Source organism: Hoplias malabaricus, chromosome 3 (genome assembly GCF_029633855.1).
Source record: "Hoplias malabaricus isolate fHopMal1 chromosome 3, fHopMal1.hap1, whole genome shotgun sequence".
NCBI lineage: Eukaryota > Metazoa > Chordata > Actinopteri > Characiformes > Erythrinidae > Hoplias > Hoplias malabaricus.
In genome coordinates, this window is record NC_089802.1 from 61,324,386 (window position 1) to 61,345,018 (window position 20,633).

Consider the following 20,633-nt stretch of genomic DNA (forward strand, 5'->3'; position numbering starts at 1 on the left):
GTAATTTTGATACTGTGAATCTACAAGCCATTTTTTTAATGAAGTGTGAAATGTTTCACTCTTGTAGGAATATAGACACCTGTGATGTGCTCAGGGAAGCATACCATATCAAAATTTATAGTGTGGATATTATGGATCCTTATATATTCAATCGATGGTGTCTGGTTTCTGCTACTTTTGCTAAGACAGCTGGATTTTTCTCTCTAAAACACATCACTGGACACGTTACGAGTTCTTTTAACACTTAGAATTCAACTCAAGAAGGTCTGGTGCATTAGATGTGGTGGAATGCTATATTATAATGCTATATTATTCAGTGGCCACAAAGTCTTGAATCTGACATTCTTGGTACAGTAATGTGGCTGCCATTATTTTTCAAGAATACACTTATTTCTTGGAACGATTCATTTTCATAATCTGAAAGGGATAGAGTAGTACTAATACAACTTATGCTTCTTACAATGAGAACCAAGTTGCTAACCAATGTGCTGTATCCTGTACTGAATGGATGTCTTGACATGCAAAGCATGAACATGGACTTAAATTACGTTAATGCTGTTGATACACCAAATAAGATTTTATAAACCCACAAAATAAGCAGTTAGTGCCATGGCTGATCATTTTAGGTTTGAAAGTGCAGTGTTCTAGTAAAAGTATGACCTGAGGCAGCCAGGCTTTCTTACATCATAAGCCTAAAGAACTAATCCCATCACTTGTATCCAGGGCTCATTGTAAATGAGAATTTTTTAATTCATTGTAACTACCCTGGTAAATTAAATGTTACAATTTCTCCAAACTCAAACCCACTCAGACATACACTTGGTTGACAAAATCATAACAGATATAGATCAGATATGCAAATGGTCAATATTAGTCGTTTAGGTCTTCGTCTTCTTTAGTCGTTTGGTTAACTTCATGTTTGACAAATGACAAATGAAAACATTCAAACTGTTTTAGGGGGCTTCAGTTTTAGGGCACACTTGCAATATATTGGATTCTGTGATTCATTTTGGTTTTGTGAATCGGTTCAACCATGTATTAAAGAACTTGTTCAAAAGAACCGATTCATAACGAGTCGGATATTGCTGGAGGTTCATCACAGTCCTTTTAGAAAAAGATGTAGAATTTAAGAGTACACCCCTTTTCCTATGGTGCAATATAGGGCCTAAATAACGGCTTTTACACCGAATTACCGCATTATACGACTAATAAAAAGCTATTATTCAGCCATGAGCTGTACTCCCTATTTATAATTCACTAGCACTATATTTTAGAGGTATTATTATTGTGTTTTGTACTGTACTGTTACATAGTGGGTAAGGAGCCATTCGAACGACTTAATCTACTAGTGATAATGTTTTATAATAAACACAAGTAATTTGAATGCAAAATTTTAAAGTTTTTCTGCTGACAAAGCAAATAAGTAACCTCGAATCAGACACGTTTAAATTCAACCAGAACACAGGTTGAAAATATAGGGTTAGTTATTCGTCGCGGGTGTAGATAATTATAAAAATTCAAATTGTGTAATAGTCGTTGGCTTGTCGTGCTAAGCTATAAGCTAACGGCCAAAGATGCTTTCGACCAGACATTTCTTTGACATATCATATTTTCGTATAGAAGTAGTCGAAAGTGTCCGTAAATTGGTTCATCTCTGTAGGGGCTAAAGGAGATGAGATAACGTTAATGGAGTAGAGCTTCAAGTTCACAGAAGTTAAGTCTCTAACGTTACCTCACCTCGGACTTACCTCAGCTCCGAGCCGCTAACGAACGAAGAAAGAGAAAGTTTGGAGCATGAGTTTGAAGAAGAGCTGTGAATAAACTATATGTAGTCTAAAGTTGTTTGTAAGTATTTTTTTCACTAAGCTGAACCTCTGTACTGTTTATTGGTGTGTAACAGCTGGTGGGTGGGCAGGGCTCAGAGAGAAACACACGCCGTTTCCTTGGAGATATTCTGATTAGAGGACCCGGGCTCAGGTTAAACACAAGCGGAATAAAACACAGTAGCATGTCTGCAGAGCGCAAATAAAGAGGTGCAAATAAAAGCATTCGGAGGGATTTGACTCCGTCTTGAAAAACTAAGAGACATAGTGCTATTTTTCGAGGTTTACTTTCAGTGCTGCTGATTTACGGTATGTGATATCTGCAACACAAATGCAGCCATTTCATTCAAAATCTGTCTTCTCAGTATTCATGTATATCTCGAAATGGACAAATACTAGTAAATTAGTTTTCTCTGTACGCTTTACTGAGTTTGAACCACGGCTTAAATTATTTCTGAAATATGTTTAGGCCATAGGGATACCTCCATGTCTAATATTTCAGGCATAGCACTTTTTTGTTAAGTCATATTTAGATGCAATAAAATCTTAAGGTGTTTGGTTCCTGTTCCTCAGACCAATCTGTAGGACTTCGTGTGCACCAACAATGCAGATTAAAAAAAGGTGGACATTGCATAGTTTTCCATGATTAACTATTTTGCACAACCTTACAAGTTTCCAAATTGGGGGTTTGCCGTGTTTAATAGGGACCTGGAGGTTGTGGGTTCGATTCCCGCTCCGGGTGACTGTCTGTGAGGACTTGATGTGTTCTCCCTGTGTCTGCGTGGGTTTCCTCCCACAGTCCAAAAAGCCCCCTCCAGGGTGTATTCCCGCCTTGCATCCAATGATTCCAGGTAGGCTCTGGACCCACCGTGACCCTGAATTGGATAAGCGGTTATAGATAAGATATATATCAGTAATACGCCCCTTTCACAAAACGTGTCTGAAATGATTTGGGTGTATGAAATTATCTTTTCACTTAGTAAACGCAAGGGGGAGCGCTTGGTAAGAGCCAGGGATTAAGAAATGAGTTGATTGACATTCCTACTGGACTACCCTCAACTTTGGAAATAAGTTATCTTGCCAACTGAGAAATCCTACTTCGAAAGATAATAGCATACACCATTCATTCATTCATTCATTCATTCATTCATTATCTGTAACCACTTATTCAATTCAGGGTGGCGGTTAGCATACACCAATTGAGGTGTATTTGCTTTACTGCATTGGGGCGGCTCTGTGGTGCAACAGTGTCACTGTTACACAGCTCCAGGGTCCTGGGTTTGTGGGTTTGAGCCCTGCACCGTGTTCAAGCCCTGACTGTCCGTGAGGAGATTGGTGTGTTCTCCCCCTGTCAGTGTGGGTTACCTCAGCCCATGTTCCAACTTGCTCAGAACCCATGCCCAGCTAACACCCAGTTAGCCCATGTTCAATCCATGTTGTCCCTGCTATACTGTGCTGACTTTGTTATCTATAATACTAGCAAGTGTGTGGATATAGATATAGTGAATATAGTTCTATATTAGCCCTGTGAAGGACTGGCGTCCCCTCCAGGGTGTATTCCCGCCTTGCGCCCGATGATTCCAGGTAGGCTCTGGACCCCCCGCGACCCTAAATTGGATAAGCGGTTACAGATAATGGATGGATGGATAGTTCTATATTAAGCATAGCCAACAGTAATGAAAATAAGGAGTGTTAAAACAATGTCTTACACATATTTACATTGAATAAAATATGAAAAAAAAAGGTTAAATTGGCAGGAAGTGCAATTTGCCAACACACTGTTATGTTTTTCTAAATACGTATTGTCAAAACTATGTAAGGAACAAGTGATAGGAATTCAGCTGAAAGTGTGAGTGGCCCACACCTTTTTGTCCCAAATGCAGTGTTCAAAATAATAATTAAAAAGTATTCTGTACAATTTCATTAACTTTAGGATTTTAAGATTGTGTTAGTGTTGTGTAATTGTGTTATTCAATTCAGCAGACAATACAATTTGCTCATATCCTGTAATTGTAAATAACATGCTTATAGTCACACTATAAAAACTGTACAATAAAAATTTATTAATTTTGGATTACTTAGAATCTCATAAGGAAACACCCATATGAAATGAAAGTGGTTTTGCATATTAATCCATTTTTAGATACAAATTGTGAGAGAAGTGGGGAAATGCTGGTGCCACAGCAAATTCACCAGTGTTAAGTAAATACTATTAGTGTAAATTAAGTGTTGACGTGTGTTAAATATTTACTTTCACAGTGTTATTTTAACACTACAAGTGTTGATGTAACACTGGTGAATTTGCTGTGCATGTCACCAACATAGCAGTCTGAAACTGTGAAAAAACAAAAAATATTCAAAAACATGCCAAAGTTTTCCTACAGTTTAATAGGTGTTTTTAAAACTGTGGCCTCTCTATGAGTGACAGAATATAACAGTAGCAAAATTCAGCCAGAACTCAATAAAAACTTAAATATTAAAGAAGGAAAAAGAGAACACAGAGGCTATGGAATTGGGATAACAGTATTGGAAATGGATACAAACTTTGATATTTACAAAACAAAAATGTAAATATGATAATAATTTTGTAATGCAGGATCCATTATTGGAAATAGGGATAAATCTTTGTACTTATGATAAAATCCAGATAAGAATATTTCAATAGGGTTAATATACTGTATGTATATATATATATATATCATGTTTGTTGTGTAGACTGGAGAAAGTTAAACAAAACAAGCTATTGTCTTGTTTAAGTTTTCTTCTGTGAAAAAACACAAAGTGAAAAAAAATCAAAGCCATTTTCTCATTTCCACTTTTTTTCAGTGGAAGATTCAAACAATTAAAATAAAATATACATCCAATCCTAAGGCAATGAAAACCACCTGAAAATTCTAATGGGAAATTGTACAAAAGAAAGGAGAAATAATTAAATATTGCCATTTCTTTTGTTACATGAACAATAAAAAAATACTAAGTCGAATTTGCACTCATTCTATACCATGCAAATTCAGAATAGCCTTCAGAACACTTTTCTCTGTATCTCAAGCTCATATTAGCAGTCAATGCTTTATTGGTGATGAATTTCCTGTCTCTTTGGCCTGAAACTGTTGGGAGTGTATTTCTGCACACAGGCCAATTTCACTCTCTCTTCGGGACGTTTAAACAGATCTATCAGTGTGCATGGTCTATGCTTGGTTGCCTCATCCAATCCTGGAGTACAGGTCCATCCCTCACTGTCTTTTTAATGAACTGTTCGTCTTGCCTCCAGCACAGGGGAGAGCTCCATCCCTGACATTCTCTATGCAGGCCTACTACCGCTATATCTATCAAAACTGCAGAAAGAAAAATTCAAAAACTGTGCTTTTTGCTACAGAGTTATTTGTCCAATGAAAAACAAACAGTTTTAGAGGGTGCTACTCAAATAACATGACACTTGGTATTATGTGAAATGTTTCCTGTGCAGGAACATCAAAAGTGCTGTATAGGAAATATATATGGAATCATAGAGAAAAAAATATATAACACCAATGTTACATGGATATGATGAGGGCAATAACAGATATTTGTCATAAACTTGTACAAGCAACATTATGGTTATTCTGTGTTTCTGCAGGTACAGTATCTGCATTCCAAACCTAGACTAATACCCAGAAATTGGTATTCTTCAGTTGCATTCTCTTGTAAATCTTATTCATTGTTTTACATAATGCAAAATGGAGTGGTCTACCACGGCTGTTTTATCTGTTGATCAGACAGGCGGCACATGAGAATTTTGATAAGGAAAGATAATTTAATGGATGAATGATAGTTAGCTAGCAAGCAAAACATTGATGAAAATATTTTTTACGTGACATGACTGTATATTAATAAAATTTTATGCAGCAAGCTAAAACTGTTCTGTAAAGAGGGTGCATTCAGTTATCATCCTCATCCTCTAACTGAAGAGACATTGTGTGTATTTCACTGTATTTTTTTTCACCAATTTTAGCAGCGTGTAGTGTGTGGGTTTATGTACCTACTGTGTAACTCTAAATCAGAGAAAAGATTTTCCCCTGAATTAATGATGAAGTACTGACCATAGTGGGTCAGTTTGCAAAAAAACATCATCTTTCATGTTCATGCTGAAAGGCAAATTTCATCAATATTTCGCAGATAATTTAATTAAATATATGTCAATAATGGGGTGGCAGGTAGTGTTGCAGTCAAACAGCTCCAGAGACCTGGAGGTTGTGGGTTCGATTCCCGCTCCAGGTGACTGTGTGTGAGGAGTTTGGTGTGTTCTCGCTGTGTCCGCTTGGGTTTCCTCCGGGTGCTCCGGTTTCCTTCCACAGTCCAAAAACACACGTTGGTGGGTGGATTGGCGACTCAAAAGTGTGCGTAGGCGTGAGTAAATGTGTGAGTGTGTGTGTTGCCCTGTGAAGGACTGGTGCCCCCTCCAGGGTGTATTCCCGCCTTGTGCCCAATGATTCCAGGTAGGCTCTGGACCCACCGTGACCCTGAACTGGATAAGCGCTTACAGATAATGGATGGACTGATATGTCAACAATGACACTGGGGTGTAATAAGTTATTTGCCAGAAATTAGTAGAAGCGAGTGGAACCAAATGTCAGAAAGTTTAAAGCTGAATAAAAATATTTCAATTTTCTTTATGTACAATACATTAATAACTTTAAAAATATTTATTATTGTTGGTGTGGGTTTCATTTCAGTGAGACACACAAAAATGACTTGAGCACCAGCAGCTGCTACTTGAGGAAATTAGCTAATGAAAAAGAAATAAAATACAATCATTATAGCTGGAATTGTAAACAAAGGATTTGATAGACATCAAATGTCTGAAAAATGTTAATGCCTTTAGAAATTACAATGCAGAGAACTTATATTATAACAAAATGCTTGCAAAAATGTTTCTGAAGGAACCCATGTATATTAAAAAAAACCTGTAAATGGCAGCAGCAGATGCGAAGCCGCTGTCCCCTGGCACCATTGTAGTCCTCATTGAGTATTATTGTCATTCTTCCAGGCACGATCAAATCCCTCATGCCACTGCAGCTGACTCTGCTGACCTTCTTGGCCCCTGGCTGCTTCATCCTCCTCCATCTTTGGCCGCCTGTGACTTGGCTAATCCACCACTGGATCTCTTCAAGCTTCATGGCAGTGTCCCTCCAGTAAGGGGTGAAGTGAGCCCCATTCCGACACCGAATGTGACTCAGAGATGGGTACTGAGACACAGATATACTGCCTTCAAACACGTGCTCTTTTAAAATGCACAAGGAAACAAGGCAGTATTTGGGCTTGTATGATTATGACTAGGGCAACACAGTGGTGCAGCAGGTAGTGTCGCAGTCACATAGCTCTAGGGACCTGGAGTTTGTAGGTTCAAGTCCCGCTCCAGGTGACTGTCTGTGAGGAGTTTGGTGTGTTCTCCCCGTGTCTGCGTGGGTTTCCTCCCACATTCCAAAAACACGCGTTGGTACATGGATTGGCTACCTGAAAGTGTGAGTGTGTTAGTGAATGTGTGTGTGTTGCCCTGTGAATGACTGGCACCCATTGGAAGGTGTAATCCTGCCTTGCATCCTACGATTCCAGGTAGGCTCTTGACCCACCGCGACCCTGAACTGGATAAGCGGTTATAGATAAGGAATGAATGACGATGACTAGCAGAACTACATCCACTGAAATACCCAGTGTCCACAGATGTTCGTGTGTCCATAGTACATTTATGAAAACAGTATTTCCAGGATTAGTATGAAACATAAGTAATGTTTGTAAAATTTGTAATATATATTCATGGATGTTTATGTGAATTTTCTTGATACCCAGTGTAAAAAATCAGCCTTAAAATGTTCCCTAAACACTAACCCAATGCTAAACTATAAACAAAACACTAAAAAAAGCCCCAAAATGATAAAAACGGCATCATTGTGTGCTTGTTTTGTGCTATCTTCAATACCTAAACATAACACTAAACTTTACCATAAACCTAACAGTAAACTCCAAAAGGTTATAACCTTTAGCATTCTATGCATGTGTAATGCTACTGCTAACAGAAAACAGAGCTGGTTTTGTAATTCTTCTTCAGGTGAAGACAGACATTCAGTGTATCTAGTGAAACAGTGCCACCATTGGACAGGAGCTGATTTATTATTATGTAAAATAAGTAGGAATAATGTTGAAGCAAAGCATTAGAATTGTAAGAATGTCAAGTATCTGGTGTTTTATGAACACAGTACAAGTAAAAATAAGATATGATAACACTACAAAAAAAAATTACTATTAAAATGTCTTGTTGTAGTACTTAGCAGACGTACACCTCTACAACTTTAAAATTTGTCTAAGCTTTTTCATTTCAATAACACTGATGGTGCACTAGCAGTATAATCTGCTGCCATTAACAGTTCTTCACAAATGCTATTCATCAAAGGCAATGAGAAGAAAAGCTTTGTTACTGTGAATATTTTCCAAGGCTATAAAACTGTTGAAGCATCAAGCTAGAATCCGTCTTCTCAGCCCTCTTTTTCCCTCATTACCTGAGGGAAATGGTAAAATGGAGACAAGCGAAGGGTGGGAAAGGCTTTTTAGAAAAGTGCTAAGAGGAATTGACGAGAACAGAGAAAGTAACTCACAATCCATTCCATCCCAGTTACGGAGAACAGCTCACAACGCTGACAGAAACAAATCTCCTCTAATGAGTTTGACAGCGCACATTGGAAGCACGTTTGAAAGTGAGGTCTACGCTGCCTTTGCACAGTGTTAGACAGGTAGTCATTTCGCAGAGGTGTCACTTCAATATCTCATTAGTTGGAGGAATTTTCACATATTCAAATGAGTCATGAAATGAAATAATCTGAACGGCCTCACAGTCCACTAAAATAAGTCACTCCTGAGACGGGGGTGGGGGGGGGGGGGTGATTTACTGAGTTACTGTTGAGCAGGTGCAGCAATAAATCCATCAAATTTTGTGACTTGACTTTGTTTATGGGGATGAATACATGGCACCAGGCACTGAACATCCTGCATTGAAGACAGTTCAGGTGACCTTGAAGAAATCGTGAACATGTTTCATGGGAAGGAATTAAGCCTAATAACTCTGGACATTTTACAGCATCTGTCCTATGTTCTTGGGCTAGATGGCATAGATGATATTGCATATGGCTAACATTCTGCTATATGTTATAGTATAACTACATTAAAAGTGTTATAATCAATTCTATTTGTAATGGAATCTAAAAAATAAAAATGAGCTTAAATGAATAGTAGCACACAATATAGGTAGGGTGACCAGATCTGAGATGGTGAAAAAGAGGAAACGCGTCTCAGGGGGGCTTCTTCACCACTCCCCCTTCTCACTCAAGCGAACCAAACGGAGTAGGGGAGGGCGGGACTAGTTTGTGAACGAAACGCTTCTCCAAATTCTATGTAAACGTAATTTCACGTTTGTGAAATTCCGCCCGGACATTTTTTAAGTCTAAAAAAGAGGACATGTGCGGGTAAAAGAGGACGTCTGGTCACCTTAATATAAGGGCTTTCAAATGTTTCACAATTTCCAAAGAAAAGGTCTATAGGAAGAATTTGAAAAATATTACACTTGACTGCTTAAGAATATATTTATTTTAAATTTGAAAATTGTTTAATAACTGTCACCATTTCATTGACTTTTCATGGTCATTCGTCTCATAATATAGCACCCTATGCTTTCATCCCATCTCACCTCATTTCATTTTCTATCTCTTGATCCGTTTTAGAGTTCTGATGGCAAATGAGCGAGCAAAGAAAGACAGCTCAGAGTCCTGAAACTTCCCAACATGAAATGGACTAAAATAATTGCCGTCCATTATTGTTAACTGCATATTTAATTAAAATATGATGAGGAGCTCAGTGATTAGGGAGGTACTCGGAGTAGAGTCAATGCTCCTTCAGGTTGAGAGGAGCCAGTTGAGGTGGTTCGGCTATCTGATGAGGATGCCTCCTGGACGCCTCCCACTGGAGGTATACCAGGCACATCTAACTGGAAAGAGACCCCGGAGTAGACCCAAGACACGCTGGAGGGATTATATCTCCTGTCTGGACTAGGAACATTTGGGGATCCCCCAGGTGGAGCTGGTAGAATTTGTGGGGGATCAGGACTCCTCGATTAAGCAGAAAAGAAGACGATGTTAATGACATTGCTTCTGATTTTTGATTCAACAGAATATTAATAAACTACTGAAAATGGCAGGGGCAACAATGATGGGACCTTTAACCTCATATATTTTGTTGCACAACCGTTAGATGCAATCTCGGAATAGAATTGACTTCTGTAGCTCAGAATGAGACTTCTGCACCTATCATCAGGTAGTTTGGCCCACTCTACCTGAGCAATCTCCTGTAGTTGTCTCAGGTTTGAAAAGACCTTCTCCAGGTGCATATCTCAGCTCTTTCTATACCTTTTTTTTTTAGAAAAGTCCAGAGTTTTATTCTTGGGTGCTTTAATCTTTGTGCTTTGGGTCACTCCTGAATGCCTTCATAATCCTGAGATTTCATTGTGGCCTACACACACATTCAAAGCTCCAAAAACATTCACAATTTTGTGGCTTGTTTATATACATTTTAGCAAATTCATATCTGGATTTTTAATGTTATAACTTCCACAGTGGGGTCCTTCTGGGTCATCTTCCATAGAGCTCACTGTCACTCAAAATGTGACAAAAGGTGTGATCAGACACTGATGTACCTTGATCTTGAAGTTCAGCTTGTGACTCTTTTGTAGTTTTCATTGGGCCTTTGTCCACGATTCTCATTGTACTTCTATTGGTCTGTTTAGTCCAGGGTCAATTTTCCTCTTGAGATCAGATCCAATAAGTTTGGCTATGGTCCCAGTGATTCATTCATTCATTGTCTGTAAGCACTTATCCTTTTCAGGGTCATGGTGGGTCTGAAGCCTACCCAGAATCATTGGGTGCAAGGCAGAAACACACCATGGAGGGGGTGCCAGTCCTTCACAAGGCGACACACACATACTCACACCTATGGACACTTTTGAGTCGCCAATCCACCTACCAACATGTAGCACCCGGAGGAAATCCACACTGACACAGGGAGAACACACCAATCTCCTCACAGACAATCACCTGGAGTAAGACTTGAACCCAAACCTCCAGGTCCCTAGAGCTGTGTGACTGTGACACTACCTGCTGCGCCATTGTGCTACCCAGGGACTGTACACTTAATAATACTATCTGCAACTCTAACAGGAATATCAAGCTGCTTGGAGATGGTCCTATAGCCTTTACCTTTAGCATACTTGTCTAAAATTTGTTTTTTGATCTCCTCAGACCACTCTCTCCTTTGCTTTCCCTGGTTCATGTTCAGTGTGGTGTACACAGTGATACCACACAGCAAAGTGTGACTACTTTTCTCCATTTGAATAAGCTGAATGGCTGATTAGAAGACTGAAAATGTGTGATACTAATTTAAAAAACAGGAGTCAGAAAGATTACTATAATCCATTTATTTATATGTTTTTCTAGTTGCACCAAAAATTGGTCCAGGCCATTACAGAATATCACTGTAGAATAAACAATGATTTTATCTCTTTTTTACACTTTCTTGGATGTACACTTTGACATACCAAGGGCATGCAGTTATACATGAAAATTTGGTTTCAAATGTATCACTTGTCATGATGAATGAAGCATTGTTTTTTATGAGCTGTATGGGTGCCAGAACACTTGGCTGTGTTTGTAATCTCTCCATCACGCCCTGGGTCCACCCCGGGGCCACCTCCCAGTTGGCCATTCCTGGTATTCTTCCGGAAGGAGGCTTCCAGGGGGCATTCTTATCACCTCAGCTGCCTTCTTTTAACACAAAAAGAGACATAACTCTACTCTGAGCTCCTTCTGGAGCCAAATCATGGAAGAAAAACCCACTTTGACCACTTGTATCTGCCATCTTTTCCTTTCACTTGTTACCCAATGACAATTTAGCAATATTTAATGCAGATATCTTTGTTATATGTAGCCTCACTATCATCATTAGTTTAATTAAACTAATTATACTATCTACACATAACATTTAATACTTTAAATGATACTCAATGTTTTCCAACTGTAGAGCTAATATTACTAAACAAAATTAAGAACTAAGCTTCCATGTTTTGCTTATCTTGACGTGCAAAGCAATTTTATCGCTAAAACAAAAGGTGCTGCACGGGTGTTAACAATAATTGTCTGTGGTGATACCTTAGAGTGTGTGTGGAAGCAGAAGAAGTGTGTTCACATGCATGCTGTTCTAACAGCCTCAGACCATTATTAACAGTCAGTAGACAGTGGATGCCAGGGGAAGCCTGCTAGCTCAGATTTGCTCATCGGTGTCTGAGAATAAATACATAATGGCCCCCTTTGTTATCTGCTCAAATGGCCTTAATCACAAAGGATGTGAAGTGCTTAGATGATAATGCACTCCAACAACTCATGACAAAGAATGTACAGTCCACTTCAGTCGCTACTTGTTTTTTTACCACAAAGGGGTTTTTGAGTCTGAAATGTAAAACTGACCCCCTGTGGTAAATGAAAAAGAGCAGCTTCCTTGATTCGCCAATAGTTAGATGTGTTCAGTCTAATCAGTATCAGAAAATGCCTAATGTTGTCAACGTATGGCAGATGTATTGTAGGTCTTCTTTACTGCTCTATGTCCACATAAAACCTAAAATGCACACAAATAAATTGTGGTAATACAGCCATGCTTACTGAGGTGCATGTGTGTGGTTTTGAATGTGGGTGGGGGGATTGGGTGGGAGGCAGGTGAATCCCACTTGTCCATACTGCTGCTGCTGCTGCTGCTTTGCACCTGGCTGGTGATAGAAGGTGAACGGGGTCTATTTTAAGCAGCAGCAAAACGCAGCTGATTTGATCTGGTGCAATTTCATGCACAGTTGGAGTCTTATCTCTCTCATCCCTCAATGCACCGTGTGTTAGCAGCTCTTAAGGGAGTCAGGGGACACTGCACACCAGGGACAAACCACAGGGAATGATTTTCTTTCACACAAAGTGCTTTTGGAACATACCATGTTATTTATTTGGCAGAAAAAAATCATAAAGCTTATTTTACGTTATTTACCATTTAGATTTAATTTAAAAGACATCACAGCTGATGTGGATTTGCTTAATATTGTTTAATAGCTATGAAAGCCACTTGAAAAAAATATCTAGCTGCTTTTAAGGCAAAATACATAATAATGACTTTATATTGCATAATAATGATTTATCATTTTATATTTATGGCAATATACAAGGCTATGTACATTTTCAAATAAAAGAAACAGGTGTCCATACATAGTAGTAATTCATGCCTCATCAAATGTCTCTTTTAGACCTATCACAATCATGAAATTTTCGCTTATTGTTAATTGGCATCTACATAATTTTGATTAAGAATTTAACAGTCTTTCATTGTATGCAACTATTAAGGTACGTGCCTAAAGTGGCCAATTGGTGAATTAGCAATCTTTGTCCTACCTGTGAAAAATTAGTAACATCCAAATGATGGTAGACATAGCTCAAATAAACCAACAGTATGTGCTGTTGTCCTCCAAATATGATATAGCACCAATGCAGAATTATAACATTGAGTTTTAATGGAACAATAGATGTGTACAAATAAATGTGTTTGTAATGTGTTATTTGCCTCAAATTCACAGATGGAAATATAATATAATTCACATACAGTTGGTTTATTAAAGTGCCTAAAGCTCAAAACTGTGGGTGAAAATATTGACAGTCCCACATTTACTAGAACTAGAATAAATAAAAAATGTCCAGTGTTATACGTAAATTGCTCTGTTAATTCTCACAATATCTCAAAAATATAACCCTGAAAGTAATGAGCCAAAGGTATTTTCTTAGAATGCAATATATATATAATTTTGTTCAGTACTCACATTTCATTTCTGAAGACATTTCATTTGTATTTCTCAAAATCAAGCATGTTACCATCTCAGATCTATTGGTGTCTAATATGTTTAGCTTGTCAGATGTCAGAGTGGCAGAATTTCCTTCTACCTTAAATGTCAGTTGTGTTTCCTATATAACATCAAGCCTCAATAACATCAACATGATCATTTAGAAGACCAGTAGCAATATGCAGTCAATAAATAAGGACACACTACACAGTACTTGTAACATTACAAGCCTCAGTATTGCACTTCTTTTTGCACTCTGATCAGATTTCTTGACGATTCACATTTATTCATGTAATTGACCTGTTTCTTTCTGCAATGTGAAAGAAGTCGTTTATGCTGGTCTGTCCGAAGTGGGTCCCTAAGCCCTATGTAGTGCGTGATGTAGGTCCTTAATTAACATATTCTAAAACCAAGTACTGCGCAGTATGTTTAACACAAATCCATGTATATTCATCTATTACTTGCAAAGCTCCTTTTCCAAAATTCAGAGCACTTTTTTGGTGCAGAATCTGTATTCCCATCACTTGTACAGTGCACTATAGGAAGCATGGAGCCATTTGAGACACACAGCCTGCATACCGCTGCTGGTGCTGGCTGATAATGACAACAATACGCAGGTGCACACAGTCAAAAAGACCCATGAAATCCCAGCTGATTTTTCACGTTCATGCTGTATGCAGAAAACTGGATGAGTATCTGATCTAAGGCTACAAATGAAAGTGATTCAAATCTGATTTAAAAGGATTGGATTTGACAAGTCAAGATTTGACAAGTGCTTCTCCACCACTTGGCACATTTTGTTAAATGTATGTAAGTTACCGAATCCATGAGTAACTATGAGGTGGTTCGAATCTAAAAACAACATGAATAAAAGAGGCATAAGGCCAAAAACACTGAATTGGCACAAATAAATGAACTACGCTAAATGAAAACAAATGTGCAAAAAATGTTTACATAGAATTAACGTCAATTAATGTTAATGCTGAAAATTACAAACACATCAAAATTGCACTTAAGTGCAACAGACTAACGTCCACTCCACGGCGATAGAGGGCAGTACACTCTCCCCCTCAAGCATCCCAAACTCAACAAAACGAGTCCTGCGTGACGTAGAAACGAGTGGGCGTGGTTAACGTTTCCCACCCGTTTTTAGACACTTCTGCGCGCTGACTGGCCAGAAGCACGTAATATGATACGCGTGGATTGGCTAGTAGTTCTCACCCCGCCTGTTGGGAGCTCGACAGCCAATTCCAAAACGCGGTGGGCGGGGTTTGTGAGAAAACGGGTGGGACAAGAAAATAATAACGCCAGTATTGGGTCAATATCAGCTGCACGGACTAAAGAGAGAGACATGAGGCGCGGAACCGGACTCCAGCGACAATAAACACAGATGGACCACCAGTAGCTGGCATGAAATGCAGAACTGTAGGGTGTTCATTGACATATTTTGTTTTTGCTACTGCCAGAAGTATTTGGACACCAACATCACACACACAGACAGACAGACACAATACTACATTTGCTGATTGAATGACTGAGTGCTTCTCGGTATGACATATACATAAACTATCCGGACATTTTAATGGGGCTCTTACGGATCATGATGCCGCCCAAGTTTCAGCTGCTGGCTGTGCTTGCTTTCGGAGTGGCCGTGCTCTTCATCGAGAACCAAATTCGCAAACTGGAGGAGTCGCGGGAAAAGCTGGGTGAGTGAAATTGAAGCTCTAAGACCCCTCTCTTTCCTTTTCTTCTGCATACGCACTGATTTTGGCAGATGTACAACATGAACAGGTCCTCTTATCGCCAACAGCAAGCCGTATTCACATACCGATGCTGTACATTTGATTCGCACTTGTTTCAGGATTGTCTGTATGGAGCTGCTCTCTGTAGTGATGGGCAGTCCGGTTCTTTTTTGGTGAATCTGATCAATTGAGTCGATTCATTCGGTTCTTCATTAACTAGCGTTCTAATTTTGTCTCCTGCACCAGTCAAGGTTAAGATATTGTCTATTGGTGGTTTTGTTTTGCCCAGTAAACAACTAGTTTACTCACTAATTTAAAACAAAGCATTTTTTCCTACTTAATAAAGGGTATCTCGGATGATTTTTGAGAAGTATCACAGTATGTATGTGTATATATATATATATATGGGCAGAATATAAGCAAATCCATCAGGCAGTAATCAACACACAAAGACAAGCTCGAGTCTTTTTAAATGGAAACAACTAGAAGTTCCACAAATGACTCAAACTCTGAGCCAGAAGATAGCCAGAGACAAACTAACACAAGAAACAGGTGTAAGGGACCATGTGGAGGCAGAGCAAAAGGTTCCAAAGAGAGGAAGGGTCTCCAGTTTTTGTTGTTGTTGTTTACAGCATTTATAAGCCCTATTCCTTTATTCTATAGCATGTCCAGTCACTCACTCTAACACATTTGCAGCCCTTGTTGGCACATCTCCATTTAGGTGTCATTTTCACCAGCAGGGGTGCCCACAAATGAGCACTTCATGCACCATTCTCATGTGTGCTTCAGATTATACCTTAGTATAGGCTAATATCCACAACTCACTGTGGTCCTGTAATGTCTCACCCACAAACCAATCAGAACAATAGTTGAGATGTTAGGAAAAATAATTAAACCAATCTACATTTTTATATATATATATATATAAATATGAATGACATGGGTCATAAAATAAAATCTTCGGTAAGAGTCGACTCCTGAAGTGCCCCTACGAAAGACGAGTCAAATAAACCGACTCGGGGTCGATTCGTTCACGAACGAAACATTCCTAGCACAGAGAGCGTGCATACAGCCAGCACTGCTCACCTCAGATCAAGCCCCATGTTTCATCTAGCTGTATTATATTGTCATATGAGATGGTAAAATATGATATTTTTAGGTGACATGTGTTATGTAAAGATAACTAGCTTTAACAAAAGACCATCAGAACGGTGTTATCTGCTAACCAGCTAGTACACATTCCTTATCTGCTTCTGCCTTAGTCACATGCCCATAGCCAACCTTCATTGATTTTCAACAAGGATCAAGCTCCCCAAAAAAGCATCTAGGAGACAGGAAGAGAGGTGTTTGAAGAGTTTAGGAGCTAATGGAGATTTTCTCTGGTTGACTGTCGCATTCTGTGGTTCGTGCCCATGGCCAGCATATGCCCGGAACATAATGAGACATGATAATGAGATAATAACATAATGAGGCATGCTTCTAACCCAGTGCAAAATAAACTGTGTAATAGCCTTGGTAGTCAAGACATTGATCTTTTAAGGGTTTTGGATTATTTATTTGATCTTTTTGCTCTTTTATGCATGATTAAACAGTTAAGGAACACTTTCAGTGAAAATCATGTTAACATGTTTGTGTAGTGGTGTTTATATACTAGAAATGTGCTAAATATGCAGTCAATTCCATGACTGATCACTTCTATGAAACTTCGGTGTTCTTTAGAAAGTGTAAAATGATCAGATTCAAACAGCCAGGATTTCTTACATCATAAACCTACAGAACCAATTCCCCAAACTTGAAAATCTGGGCTTATGAGTTGCAGGTAAGTGTTGGAGCGGTGGCATGAGGTGGGAGGCTAAATGCATTTTCATAGATCTACATGTACTAAATGAAGTTGAAAGGTGTAGGGTTACATCTAAGCCAATATTAAGACATTAGGGTATTGTTTACTTGGAGGTAACTTTTAAGTCTTTAGGTTTGATTAACTGAGAGTAGTTTTAAGGGTTTATCAATGCTAGGAGGGGAATGTTAACTGAAGGCTTTCATAGTGATTTAATACATATTGTGATGGAATTATGCAAAATGGTGGTGATGGGCAAGTGTATGCAGTTTGTCCTCATTTGTTGCAGATGCAGCTTCTAGGATTATGAGAACTGCAGTGAGGTCAGACACTGATGACAGATCATTAGTTCTGAATCAAAAACTCTACTTTAGCTCATTCTAAAGGTATTGGAGGGTGCTGCATCATTTCAGCAGTTTCTCTGCTTCATAACTTGGTGCATATACACCTAGCTAGTGATTGGGATTTGGAATGTTGACCTTAGATGTTTACATCCCAAGACTGAACTATGCAGAAAAGGTAGAACATTCAATGGAAATTTATGAGGCAATCTATGTATCTTTACGTGCATAATTCCCCTGAAACTCTCACTTGGTATTAGGGGTGTGCAATATGATGATATCAGATCGTGAAGGATAAAAATAAGATAAGAATACTGTATGTATTACACATCAGTCGAATGGGCAGACTCTCGGGACACAGATAATGTAAGTAAGTATTCTAAAATGTAGGACTACTGAAATAAAACCAAAAGAATTTGGTATTCCATACATAAGATCTTTTCCTCACAAAAAACAAAAAACCAAAAAACTGTGGCGCCACAAAGCCTAACTGGGTTAGAATCAAGAATAAATATCAAAATAAATCTAAGTGGCTCAGAACTTTTTTCCAGTTTGGTGAGGGTAAAAAGCCATTTGGAGAGCTGCATGAGATTAGTTGTCAAGGAGGGTAAAAAGTAAAATGTTGTCATTAAGCTTAGATATTTTTCTGCAGTAAAATGAATAATTTTCCTTAATGCCTTTGAAGATTCCAAATTAAATTTAGAAAAGTGCCTAAAAGGTTTTATAGTTTTGATCATATTTTGACCAGTAAAGATTCATTTCAAATTCAGATTCATTTAAAAATTCTGAAGGCTTTTCAGTAACATTACATCATAAAATTTCCTCTAGTTTATTCACTGCCCCAAGATTTGAGTATGATTAATACAAGTATGATATAATTTCAGGTGGAAAATGGAAAAAAAAATACAGAGAGTGTTTAACCAGCATGAAAAAGAATTGTGATAAAATCGAGATTGTGATCCTGCAAATAAAAATTGTGATAATGTGTTTTTGCCATATCGCCCACCCCTACCTTGTATTGTTTTTTTCGTTTGAAACATCTTTCTAATTTTCTTATTTACTTACCAAACATGCTCGCAAACTCGCTTTGACATTATGTCTGATCTGCATATGGCTAGAATTCATCTAGCCTTCTAATTTTAGATTTTAATGATCTGCACCTTATAGCTTCCATACATTCATTTGACAGGTGTTAACTTGTAGTCTGGATGCTTGTCTTTGAAGTTGTGATTTTAAAATTCTTTCATTATTGCTATGGAATGTGATTACAAACTGCAGTCAGATGGTAGCAGGCACAGTACACTGGACCTGCTTATTCTCCCACATATTTGTGGGAGTCTTCGCGTCTTGGTAATTGCACACTTCATCTGATGACCCGTGAGATGATGGATGTTTTTGCGGCACAGGTGTGTGCAGACGTTTATGGAACCAGCGGAAACAAGCGGGACTCTGCTTTCTGACACTGAATAAATTGCAGAAGGGACCAGTCCAGTCAGAATGCTCATGTTGAATTCATTGAGTGCTTAACAAAGTGGAAAACCTCATTTGGAGCCGCTGATTTCTTTGAGGAAAAAACAACAGGGCTTGGGGTTGGGGCTTTTCTCTTGGGGCCAAACACAGGGGAAGAAGAGGGAGCAGGCTTCTGTATGTTAGCAGAATCGGACTCCAAAATAGGCCACAAGTGCTGTGTTTTCTTCTGACCGTACCCAATTTGCCCTGTAATGCCCTATTAAGTAGGCAACAATTCTTTTGATTGTGCTGAATACAGGCTGTAATTTCCCCTTAAGTACACAACAGTTCTTTGCGCTTTCATTTTGCATTAGTGCTGCTCATCGAGGAGGAACGTGCAAGCTTGCATTTAACAGCCATTCTTTCCCTAAACTCATTTTGCGTTGAAAAGAACTCACATTTACCATTTGTAATGTCCTGCACCATAGTTGGGATACTGTGGGACGCTAATTGCATCAAATGACATATTCATCTGCTGTTTCACTGGTTTCCCCCAGCATTATTTGGTTGGTCGCATGTATTTGAAGAATAGGCCTGGACAGGTCTAATTGTAGGAGTGGGGTTTATCAAACTTTTCTCTAATGTAAAAGTACCACATTAATCCACTTACTACATTTAAATCTGCATTGTGATTGGCTGCATTCTTTTTAGAATATGTATTATGATTGACCACTTTCTGTTAGCAGTCTGCATTATTGATTACCATACATTCAAACTATGCTTGATTGACTCCAATTTCAGTTCAGAATCTGTGTAATGATTTGTGTGAGAATTATGGGTCCAGCATGGGATTAAATGTCGACGTGGACTGTTGACCAGTCCGGTGACCCAGAGAGTGATACGACATGAACATATAGAAAAATCATGTCAGTTAATAATAACTTAATGACCGTGCATAAGCAATATAAGAGACAATAGCTAAATTACCATTCAGAAAGTAATAAACTCGTTTAAAATACTTGCAAAGCAACTAATCACGTAAACACCACACGAATTGTACATTATTGGGCAAACTTCTAGTGCACAACTCCAGGCCTGAAGGGCAGCTGTCCAGTATTGTGTGGTGATTTTTCTGCCCCAACACACCTGGTGCAACTAATTTGTTAAATGTGACATGTGGTTGGGTGTGTTTAGTGGAGCAACCACCGAAATGTATTGTGCAGCCCTGGGGTTTCAATATATTCAGACATTGCATTGTGTTAACTGTGGTCAATTCTATATAAATTCATGTGTGTGTTATTGCTGTGTAGCTTTGTGACCCCTCTTGATCTTTGTCCAATATCTGTTTAGCTTTCTGACCCATTTAACCTGTAGTTTATTTGAAGTCTATGTACGCCGTCACTTTTTAAACCCACACATTTGAGCGACCTCCATTTAGCAGTAGCAATAACACCGCCTCACTCACTGTCCCTTCTCTCAGCTTCGCTGACTATACAGGTT

General features: G+C 38.7%; 2 protein-coding genes across 5 annotated transcripts in view; one reads left to right on the forward strand and one right to left on the reverse strand.

The window, feature by feature from the left end:
• Positions 1 to 15,428, reverse strand: part of dzip1l (DAZ interacting zinc finger protein 1-like) — a 35,435-nt gene extending 20,007 nt beyond the window's left edge. For 2 of the 4 annotated variants that reach the window (XM_066664792.1, XM_066664787.1), the window contains exon 1: positions 1,749 to 1,902. The gene's annotated coding sequence lies outside the window, so the exon portion shown is untranslated. Of the gene's footprint in view, positions 1 to 1,737; positions 1,903 to 15,359 lie in introns of those variants that run through there. The other 2 variants (XM_066664791.1, XM_066664790.1) reach the window with 2 other exon arrangements.
• The window catches only part of hs2st1b (heparan sulfate 2-O-sulfotransferase 1b), a 101,508-nt gene continuing 95,976 nt past the window's right edge, over positions 15,102 to 20,633 (forward strand). The window contains exon 1 of the mRNA XM_066664793.1: positions 15,102 to 15,470. Coding sequence (XP_066520890.1) covers positions 15,347 to 15,470 — 124 coding nt within the window. The 5' untranslated portion in view covers positions 15,102 to 15,346. The remainder of the gene's footprint in view (positions 15,471 to 20,633) is intronic.